Source organism: Nuphar pumila, chromosome 15 (genome assembly GCF_984573655.1).
Source record: "Nuphar pumila chromosome 15, dmNupPumi1.hap1.1, whole genome shotgun sequence".
NCBI classification, from domain to species: Eukaryota; Viridiplantae; Streptophyta; class Magnoliopsida; order Nymphaeales; family Nymphaeaceae; genus Nuphar; species Nuphar pumila.
Window position 1 is genome coordinate 73,163,345 of NC_143263.1, and position 12,199 is coordinate 73,175,543.

Sequence of the window (12,199 nt, forward strand, 5' to 3'; positions counted from 1 at the left end):
TACCACGACGAACTTGTCCAAATAGGGTCTGAAGACTCTATTCATCATATCCATGAAGGCAGCTGGTGCGTTAGTCAGACCAAAAGGCATGACCATGAATTCATAATGGCCATATCTTGATCTGAATGCTGTCTTGGCCACATCTTCCTTCTTAATTCTCAGCTGATGATAACTCGATCTCAAATCTAACTTCAAGAAGCATGTCGCTCCTTGCAGTTGATCGAACAAATCATCAATTCTAGGCAATGGGTATTTATTCTTTATGGTTACTGCATTCAATTGACGATAGTCTATACACATGCGCAATGATCCGTCTTTCTTTTTAACGAATAGGATCGGAGTACCCCAAGGAGATACTGACGGATGAATAAAACCTTTCTCTAATAATTCTTGTAGCTGCTCCTTGAGCTCCTTGAGTTCCGCAGGTCCCATCCGATAGGGAGCCTTCGAAATGGGTGTTGTTCCCGGAACTAGATCGATTTGAAATTCAATCTCACGATCAGGAGGGAGACCTGGTAGATCTACTAGAAAAACATCATCATATTCACGAACTATGTCTACATCTGAAATTGTGAGGTCTTCTTTCTCTTCAGTTTTCATGTAAGCCAGAAATCCCATGCATCCCTTTTAAATATATATATTGGCCTTTAAACAAGATATGATAGCCGGCTTGAGTAGTTTCCTAACACCCTGATACGTGAAAGTTGGAGAATGGGGTATTTGAAAGCTGACACACTTTCTTCTACAATCGATAGTGGCATGATGGTCCGATAATCAATCCATGCAAAGAACAACATCTAGATCTTTGAAGTCGAGTTGTAACAAGTTCACAGGCAACTCGCAATCTTCGATCTTCACAACGCAGTTAGAATACACAGTATCCACAATGGTGGTTGATCCTATAGGTGTCTCTATTAAGTAAGAGATACACAATCGAGAAGGTGCCACTGGCAACCGCTTCCCAAAAGCTGAAGAAGTGAAACTATGTGTGGCTCCTGAGTCGAATAATACACGAGCAAGAACACCAGAAATAAGAAGTGTACCTTCCACCACTTCAGGGTTGGCAAGAGCTTTTTGAAGAGCAGTCACATAGGCGCGGCCTGGTACTGCTGGCTTCGGCTTTGGCGGGGCGTTGTTTCTTCGATCAGGTTGTGGGCAATCATTGGCATAATGACCCATCTGCTGGCAGTTGAAGCATTTCACGTTCCTCAAGTCACATTATTAGCAAGCAAAAAGAAAAAACAATGTAATTCAAATAATGCGACTCTACTAAGCAAACTAGCTAATCATAATCACTCTTCTATCCATCCGAAGCAGGGCCTGTTCCTTGTATTTCCTTGAGTCTGGGTCTCAGGAGGAGCGTTCAGGTCGTACTGAGGTGAAGCAGGAGTGTACGTTGGTGAGGAAGATGTGTGGGTAGGTGTGGCAGGAGTGTATGTAGGTGAGGCAGGATCATCACTCGGGTCTTCATCCTCCCCTTCCTCTTCCGAATTTCCCAAAATTGCTTGACCTTGCCCAAACCCTGGGTCACTTCGGTTGGCTTCCACTGCTCGTCGAGTTGCCTCGGCTGCCTGGAATGCAACCCTCCAAGTTTCTTCAAACAGAAACTCTTGCAATGGAGGTGGAACCCTCTGGTTTCCCCCACTCAGGGCAGCCGCATAACTAGCTCAGGACATATGTCGTCCCCGTGCGCTGACCATACGAGACCCTCTCCGAGGCACAAAATTTGTGTTCGGAGATGCTCTTCTCCCGATTCCTCCTCGAGCCGCCATCCGATTTCCTCTCATCCGCCCACGTGCCGACCTTGTTCTCTGACAGTTGCATTGGTGATTCCTCCTTCCGTAAGGTGGAGGACGTCTCCCCTGGATAGTGTAGGGGTAGTTCTGATGGTAAGAATCTCGATCTTCGAGTATGATGTAGATCGGAGGAGGCTGTCGCGTCAACTCTCTAACCACTTGAGTCATGCTCGTGATGACTCCAGTAACCATTGCCATTGCGGCGAAGAATTCCTCTCTCTCTACCATGAGAGGCTCAACAGAGTCTTGAGCCCGTAGAACTTCGTTATTTCCTTGTTCGTTAGCCATTCCTAAATACGCAATAATTTAATCACTAACGTGTCTTATTTGAGCAGAGACTTACATCTTGTCATTGAATCTTGCTATGAATGATGAACAACTTTTCTGTGTAAACCTGACTCTGATACCACTTTGTAACACCCTGTTCTGAAACCTCAAGAGTTCAAGTCCGGTTGGTATTACTTCCCAGAGGGAAGAGTGCAAAGCTTACACAGAGAAAGCGTGGCTAAAAAAAAACTTTTTATTTTATTTCCATAATCAATTTTTTCTTACAATGTTCATCATTCATAACAGAAAAAGAACAATTACAATTTATTCAATGACAAGGAAAAGAAATTATATCAACTGCTCTGCTGAAAACTGCTCACACTTTGACTGATACTAATGCCTGGAACCTACAGTTGTAATTAAACAAAAATGGGGGTGAGTCTACAACCCAGTAAGAAATAATTATAAGTAAATAAACAATCAATTTACAACTGTAGTGGGCTCTAAGCCCCTAGTCTTAGTTTAGTTCTCGATACACCACACATGTTTGTATATTTTAATTAACCCCATTATCATTCTCAAATACACTCTCTCTCAACTATCACTAGGCTGGCTATACTGGTAATAGTCATCTATGGGCGTAGCAACCCTGTAGAACATCTCAATTCTACATGTTGGCCAAACAATGAACCATACACTCCCAGTGGTCCCCAGACCACCAGGCACTGCAGTGAACCACCACGGGGACCCCACCGTTAGCTAGCGGGGAGGTCAAGCTCTCAATCTCGGCATGGTTCATGCTACATCCTAACCATAATGGTTATCAACCATCTAGGGTCCTCCAGAGTCCCAAACCAGTGTGAGTGAAATCCTAAGTCATAACTAAGTTCACACATTGAACAATATTCTCAATTTCATAGTTCACTCGTTCTCTCACGAGTGGTGTCATGACTGATCACAACAATCTCATTCTTAATCTCATGATGACATTAGGACTCACACCTCTCTCACTTAACACACAATGATGTAGTGTCTCTACATCATTAAATCACCAGCGGCCCACTCTCCATGGTGGTTGCACTCTTGCCGCGAACCAGTTAGCTCTTGCCACAGGTCGCCACTTCCGGGATTTAAGGGGTCCTGCATGCTGAATTCTAAATATCTATTTATACTAAATGAATGAACTAAATGAGACCCTAATCTAAACTTAATCTCATCACAATGCATGATATTAATGATCAATTAGACATGCAATCACAAATACAATCGCTTTCTATCATGCATGACATATCAAAACTAACATGCATATCACAATAAACATGTATAAATTAACTCATAATGTCAAGCATGAAATTTATGCATATCATGGTCTCACTCAAAGCTATCATGCTAATCACATAACATCTATAGCACTACGATAACAAGCAACGTGAAAAAAGTTTATTCACATCTAAAGTTACTTATAACATCCCTTACCTCAAGTGCGAATATGTGATTTCTCCGAAATCGGCCTCACGAAGCTCTAACAATAGGATCTGGTCATTAAAGCAACATATTTAGATTAATTCACGAAACCTCTTACCAAATTACCAAAATACCCTTCCTGAATCTTTCTCAAGAAACCACGGTTTCTGAATTACTAGTTTGACTGAAGTTCATAAACCAATGGATTCCCCTCTTTAATACGAATCCAACGCACCAAACCTCACTCGATTCCGAGTTCGGAGTGCGAAGATATGTCTACTTTATTGAAATGGATCCTGGGTATCCGATTGGATATTTTGGTCGTTTCGGATTTCGGTATAACTCTAGAATTTCTCGATCCAGATCCATCTGTGATCTAGATCCAACCTTATCTGTTTGGATTCAGATCCATATCCAATTCTGATCTGGATCCAAACCCTGTCTGTTTGGATCTAGATCCATAACTCTTCTGGATCCACAACAGTCTGATTGGATCCGAACTGGTCTGACTGGATCCATACTATTCTGACTGGATCCAGGATATATTGGATGGATCTGGACCTACCTGACTGGATCCTGGACAGTCTGATTGGATCCAGATCTGCCTGACTGGATCCAGGATAATCTAACTGGGTCCAGACCTGTCTGACTGGGTCTAGATCTGAGACTGATCCAGTCAGATCTAGACCCGGTTAATCTGGATCTAGGACCGGTTCAGATCGAACTGGGTTCGAACTGAAAACCTAGATCCAGACCCGACTGATTTGGTTCAGACCTTGGTTCAAACCGGATCGGTTCAGACCTGATTCGGTCTGAACCGGTTCTACTTGAACCAGAATTCACCAAACCGGTTTGGCTTGAACCAGTTTGACCCGAACCGGTTTGATCTGAACCGATTTGGCCTGAACCGGTTCGATCCGAACCGGTTCACCCAATTCACCTGACCCGGTTCGGTCTGGGTCGCACCCAGGCCGAACCGGCCTCTTTTTTTTTTTTTTTTTTTAAGAACTCGGTCTAGGCGCGACCCAGACCGGTGGGCTCGGTCTGGGTCGCACCCAGACCAACCCGGTTTGGTCCGGGTGCCCAGACCGAACCGGTCCCCCGATTAAAAAGGGCGGAAGGGGTTGTGCCCCTTCCAATCTCAGGTGCAGGGGGGGTCGGCCCCTGCTGACCCTCTCTCTGCACCCACAAGCCTGGGTCGGCCAACAGTGTCGGCTGGTCGCCGGGGCCGGCTGTCGAAGTCGGCCGTCATAGAGGCCGGCCGACCCCTCTCTCTCTATCTCTGTCGATTTTTTTTTTCTTTCAAATCCTACAACTCGCCGGCAGCAATGGCTGTCGGCCCCCCTTTTGCGCTCGGATCAGAAAAGAAGGATGAAGAAGAAGATGGGGAGGACGAAGACTTACCTCGTCGTCGTCACCGCCGTCGTCGTCGGTAAGTGCCTCACTCTCTCTCTCGCTCCCCTTCTCTCTCTGTCTCTCCCTCTGCCGCTCGTTGAGATGCGGTGGAGGGAGGCTGCGTGAGGGCTTTTATAGCCCTCACGCAGGGTGAGGATAACCCTCACCCCCGTGGATTTTGGGGGGTGAGGTTTATCCCCACCCCCTTCCGTTACACGGTTTCCCCTTTGGGGAAACCGTTGTTTTTTTTTTTTAATTTTTTTTGCTTATCCCCTCCGGCGACTTTGCCGGAGGGGGGTTTTACATTGTGACGAGTGAAATTCTTGATTGCCTTGATTTCACTAACTTTCAGGTTTGTGTCAAGTACATAAAAGAAAAATAAACAAACATAAAGAAATTAGGTGGCGAAAGGAGAATAAATGACTTAGAATTAATTCATACATATATTCGTAGGTCATTCCCTACGGCTTCTTGGAATAGTCAATAATATTTTATTACATTCATAAACAACTATTCTCATTATGGGTACCTATATTTAATTCATGAAAAGTCTGAGTCCTTGTATGTGTTCAAATCATTTAAGGCTGAAGTTGAAAACCAACTTGGCAAAAGGATTAAGGCCTTCAGATTTGACCGTGATAGTGAATACTATGGTAGATATGATGGATCAGGTGAACAATGTCCAGGGCCCTTTGCTAAATTCTTAGAAGAATGTGGTATTATCCCTCAGTATACCATGCCAGGCACTTCTAGCATGAATGATGTTGCTGAGAGACGAAAAAAGACCTTAAAAGATATAGTAAGGTGTATGATTTCTCATTCTATCTTACTAGAGTCTCTCTGGGGAGAGGCATTAAAGACTACAGTTTATGTATTGAATAGAGTACCATCTAAAGCAGTAACTAACATCCCATATGAAATGTTGACATGTAAAAAGCCTAGTATGAAGCATTTTTATATTTAGGGATGTCCAGCCGAGGCTAGGCCTTAGAGGCCACATGAAAAAAAATTAGATTCAAGAACAGTTAGCTGCTATTTTATTGGATATTCTGGAAGATCTATAGGTTATAAATTTTATGACCCTATGAATAAGTCCTTTTTTGAGATAGAAAATGCTTGTTTCTTTGAGGATATTGAGTTTGGGGATGGTCAGATATCGATAGAACATATTTGCACAAACTCCATGATTATAGATCTACTTACCAAAGGCTTGCCACCCAAGGTCTTTCGTGAGCATACTGCTCGAATGGGTGTTTTATCATTTAATGATATGTTGGTTTAGTGAGAGTTTGTATTTGGACGTTCTATAATATAATAAAATTTTATTTTAATGCTTCAATATAAAGTTTAGGTTTTAGTTTCATTCTGTACTCATTTATTGTGATCTCACTAAAGAATAAGGAATGACCAGTTGGAAATAGGCATGTTTGAATCACATTACATATAATTTTTATGCTTCATACCCATACTTGATCTATGTCGTTTGGTTATATCAATATTCATGATCATTGATTGGTTCAATTACGATGTTTATAATGAAGATCACTTTGGTTTTATGTTGACATGATCAATGAACCAGATTATTAGAGATATCATTTGATAAGATAGTGTTTTTGAACTCATAAGGTTATAAGGCATGATTATAAGGTAACGTATATGGCCAAAGTGAGAGATTGTTAGAAAAATCGTGTGGGCCTATATATGCTTAATCATACATTATAGGCTGTCTAAGGTTAAGGCCCATATAAAGTAATCACATACAGTTAGACCATATAATATCTCATATGGTATGGTCTTATTATGTGTAGAGACCTCATGTGCCCTTATCTATTAATTTTCAATTTTATGATAGGCTAAATTAAAAATATACCTTAAGATGGTTACAATTAGATTTATATGGTCCTCAAACCATATATAGTAGCTATTTTCTTCAGGCTTCGCATCATTATCAAGAGAAAACTATCTCTCTCACATTAAGTTTAGAGAAGAAGGCAAAACTACGTATAGAGGTTCTGAAAGATCATACCTGTGAATATCTACCTAAGCACCAATGGATTTAGGTACGCTTCCGCACCAAGTTTTGGATTTTGTTCTTTTCTATGATTTGGCACGAACAAGTATACAATTTATTAAGTCTTAGGTGGATTTAAAATCCAACATAAAAAAGATCTTGTAGTTGCTTTTATTGAAAAAGATCCCTCCATAATGACATATATGTGCTCTTATAAAAAAATAAAAAGGCATGTGCACACTTATGCGAATCACATGAATTTCTCATTAGGTGAACTTCTTGTTTTGGTGTTTTTCATTAATACGGATTTTCAATGTACTATTTCTTTTGAAATGTGATTGCAGAAGAAGCATAATCTAAAGGAAAACATTTTTGGGATTGGTATACTTACTAAAACTGTATTCTGTTTTGTGTTTTGGCTAATGTACATATGCATTTCCTATCTCACTTTACTCCTGCCAATTCAACTATTAAGCAGGAAAGCAGACAAATTACATTGTCAAGATAGTCAAGTTTAACCATTTGAACTGCCAAATGATTAAACTTCATCGATTTCCCAATTAAATTTAAAATTTCCAGAAAATAATGTTATGATCCTATAAATAGGAAATCCAAACTCAGCCACAACCTTAGCTCTCACTTGAGAGAAAAAAGAAGAAGGTATTAATAATGCATTTTAGTGAAAAAAAAACAGATTTTGTTCATTAACGACGCCCATTACACCTAGCCTCAACAGCGCAGCGATCGAACCTAAGTTCATCAATCCAAACACCGGAATCATGACCAATTGGAATATCCAAATTCCATGATTTAAGGTCTCCCTGTAATAGAATGCGCCTAAAATCCTTAGAAAGATCATCCTTTCAAATTTCACAAAAATCAAAGATATCCACAAATTCATACTCACCTCCCATCCGGATTTCGCCAGAAGAAAAAAAAAACAAGCGAGTTCCTCAGTGATCTCTCCCAGCTGCAGGCCCACTGATAAAATCCATCACAGATCCCGAAGGAGAAAAGATCAATCAAAATCTTATAAAAAAAACATGATCCAAGTATCGTTTCCAGAAAATAGACCATGCCAAACACATCTGCAGGGTCAGATTTGTAAAAAACAACTCAAAAACATCATTTGCTCGCGATAAGCTGGTGGTAGGCTAAAAAATTGGCAGACAGCTACTATATATATATATATATATATATATATATATATATATATATATATATATATATATATATATATATATATATATATATATATATATCTGTGGGTATGTGCCCATGTGTGTGTGCACGCAGTGCACATATGTGTATTCACTGGTAGGTAGGTCTTAAGTAGTTTATCTTTCTATCCCTTCTCACCATTTAAATAAGAAAACATAGTATTATGCAGTTCTTTCTTAATCTAAAGCTGTACATTCATTCATCATTGATGTTTGATTAAAAATATGTGTCAAATTAATTTAACAAAACAAAAAACATATTTTTTTATCATAAAGCAATTCATCCTCTTAAAAATCATGTATACATGAAAAATACCTAATCAACTAAAAAAATAGGTTGATCTGTTCTTGGCGCATGTCAGGGTGGGGTTAACTGGTTAGGAACTACCAACCTTTCTTGTGTTTGTGCGTGCGCAGCGTTGTCTTTTATATAGCATGACAAGGGAGATGACCACAAACTAACATGCCTTGTCCCCAAGATGGAGGGTATCAGGTGCTTAATGCACAAATATTTGTACAATCGTATTGCACCGGATCTTTTCACTGAGAGATTGTGGGCAATGACCGGCCGATTTCAAAAGTGGTGAGCTTACCTCTTTTTTTCAACAAAATAATGTGAAAAAAAAAAGAGGTACCCACCGGGTTGATGAAGTATAAGTTTTTGCTCATGCGGACATCGTGGCCGTCTGTTTGCATTTTGGATGAATGCCACGTGGTTTTGTTAATTTTTGAGCTTTTTAAAATGCAAATCGGATGGCCACGATGTCAGCATGACATGATCTGCTCCCGTTTTCAACGGCTAAACGTGTTGTATGATGGTGATGTGGTGAATTTGATTGTGCTCATGTTTTCACGTACGTCGCGTTTGAATATTAGACCACCACTTTGTCTCTGCTCTTAATTTTTATAAAGGGCACGTGGGACACATGGATTGCACCTCTTGCGTGTCGGGAACAAACGCTGCACGTCCCTGTTTGAGTGGCATTCATCCCGTAAATCAAATGTGCCCTTAGAGTATGTTTGAACCCTTGTCAAGGGTTGGACGAAAATCATTCTGTTCTTTTTATTTAAGTCCAACAGATGTCTTTTGTTTGATGGGAAAGAATGAAAAAGAAGAAATCTTAATTAATAGAAAAAAAATAAAACTTAATCACAAAGAAGAAACCCTAATCAATAAAATCAAACAAAAACCTAATCTATGAAAATCAAACAAAATCCCTTAATCTAAGAAAACTCTCGCATATGAAAACCTAAAACTGTCCTAAAAAGAAATTTGATGCAAACCGAAATAAAAGAAAAAGAAAAAAAAAAAGAAAAAAGAAGAAAGAAAAAAGAAGAAAGAAAATAAGAAAGCTTGTCGGCGGCCTCATCCCTGACGGCATCACCGGCCTCACATTGCCTCGCCGGCAGCCTCATCTCCTGCATCATGACCCCTAACTGCCAATGAGAGAGAGAGAGTCGGGGGACCCTTATCCTTGATTTTTTTTTAAATACGTTATTCGCATCCTGTTCTTTTTGTAACAGGGGGAAAGGTGTTAAAAAAGAATAGGTTCTTAAGGATGCGGCGGACATTGTTTCGATCATCCACCATATCCAATGTTTGTTAAAATCCCTCGCGTTCATTTTGTCCCACTTCGGGCTAGGGACGGTGAATGTTTCTGATTTTAAGTTTAATGGACAGGATTTGAAAAGAATCTCTAGCTCAACCCCTAAGTCGGGCCAAAGACGCATGAACATGAACAAATTTTGTAAATTATTACCAACTGCACTCAGCATATCTGGTAGGAGCAGCTAGTACACATCACCTTGTTTTGGGTAGTTGCAGGTTCAAAACCCAATGGTATAGTTGTATAACAAGTAAGGGTCTGCCTAACATCGGCTTGCCTTTCAAAAATAAAAAATTATAAATTATGTTCACATTATATGTAGCGTCGTGCAGGGAGGCTGACATCCACCCATCTTGGCATTTTTCGCGATCCCAAATCTCCAGAAATGTTCATATGGGCGGCTGCATAAATAAAAAAAATGGCCTCTTTTAAAATTTTAAAACATAGGGATTTGAAATTAGTTGCGTGATTAGATTTAGAGTTGTGAGCTCCACATGACATCAGCTCTTCCTCACACCACATCAGATTTTTTTTTTTTATTCAAGATTGGAAGCTCACACCTGCCCCGTTCTCATATGACGACATTTTCGTAATATTTTTTTTATCTAAGAAAGGGAGGATCATATAAATTCATTGAACAACTTTGTTGTCTATTTTGCAAGTAGGCCTCATCGCCCTCACCTCTGGTGGAGAGCGTAACCTCGTCTGTACCAATTGGCCAGGAATAGCCTTCAGTTTTAAATGGACATAAGGGACCGTATCCATCTTTAGCTCTATGTTTGGAATCCTTGTGTATCGCCAAAATATTGTTTTTCTAATGTGTGATGTCGAGAGATGAAGTTGCCAAAAACATCATCTCGTGAAAGGCGGGGCAGGTTATATGTGCACCCCCAACACGCACTGTAGCTACAGTGCATGTTCAAGAGTTCCGACTGAGCGTCGTGCGTGTGGTGCTCAGTCGGGTGTAGGAGGTGCTCGGCACCCCCGTACACCCGACTGAGCACCATGCAAGGCTCGGGACCCCAAACACACAACACCCTCTCCGTGAAAGGTGTTGAAATGTTGTGTTGAGCCTGCCAACATCAGTCCCAACGCATTGTTTCAACAACTCCGTTGTTCCCAAACAGCAAGAGAATATAGAGCATGGCGAAAACCACAACACAACCTCCGATTCAAGGCTCTCATACATAGCCTTAATTCTCTTAGCAATTCCCGGCCCAAAATTGGTTGGATATGGATTGGTTGCCACTTACCCCAATCAAAACTAGAGCTGAAAAATGAGACGAGCTGCTCGTGGTTGGGCTTGTCCTAAGCTTATAAAGAGCATGTTAACTCATAATATAGGCAAGCTGAACGCAAACAATAGGCATTCAGCTCGACTCACAATAGGAGCAGTTTAACAATTTTATTACATATATCTCACGGTTAAACTAAGTTAATCAGATGAAGTTCTTATTTGGCAGTTTCATTAGAAAATATAGTTCCTGAAATGTCTTTTCAGAAAACTTGGAGCTGTTTTTGGGATATCAGACAAAAGATGAATCCATAAATGGAATATTCTCTTATACATTATTGCGATAACATTTCTTCGTACAAGTAATGGACAAGATGTAGATGTGTGATGACGCCCACTAAATACTGATACAGATATTATATGGTTATTAGAGATAATACTTAAATCCAATCACGAACCGATCGATAACATTCAGTGTGCAACTCACGCCTTAGTATTAAAGTGCATATAAATGTGCAAAGATATCGCTAATTGACAGTTGAATGAGGCTAAATGGCTGGTTTCACATTAAAAATGATAATAATAACTATAAATGATATTAAACTTATAGCACTCAAATCTGGAATATAAAGGCATTGTCAGAATCACATAACTATATGTTCTGTATAAAAGAATATCTTTATCCAATGGTTCTTACAACAAATGGATGATACAGAGCTTCAGAATAGCAACAGAATTTGACTGAATAACATGATGGAAAATTCTTCAATCCGAAGGATCCATATCACCAAACACAAGAACATAGTCCTTATTGGTGCTATCAGACTTGCCAAATTTGCTTTCAGTAAAAAAGAGTTCTCAAGACTAGCTCAAGGTCTGAGCTCAGTCATACCCAAGTTCTATGTCAGTTCAAGGTTGAGCAAGTGTCCAGTCAATCTTGAGAGGCTAACTATCTTTGTTCATTGAATCTCAAATCAAAAGCTTGAGGGTCAGATGATTCTGACATGCTTGCATGAAGTCTTTATGGTCAGGTTTTTGGCTTTTGACATTCTTATGACTTAACAGAAGTGAGTTGGTAACTAGCCTCAAGACACAAGGAGCACAATCTGTAACCTTGAAATGCCATACTCTATAATACAATAATTGTCCAGAGCAACATACAACGTCTTGGATCAAGCATAGTGGTTGTCATACTATTTCCTGAG

The 12,199-nt window shown here is 40.1% G+C and overlaps 1 protein-coding gene across 1 annotated transcript; it reads right to left on the reverse strand.

Moving 5' to 3' along the window:
- Positions 1–774: 774 nt before the first annotated feature.
- Positions 775–1,179, reverse strand: LOC149815591 (uncharacterized). The gene has a single exon (XM_089990579.1). It carries the CDS (start codon positions 1,177–1,179, stop codon positions 775–777), a length of 405 nt encoding a protein of 134 aa, XP_089846705.1.
- Positions 1,180–12,199: the final 11,020 nt, after the last annotated feature.

What these genes read in the sequence shown, in the direction of transcription:
- LOC149815591 (XM_089990579.1), bottom strand. Translation starts at nt 1,179, where the DNA reads ATGGGTCATTATGCCAATGATTGCCCACAACCTGATCGAAGAAACAAC.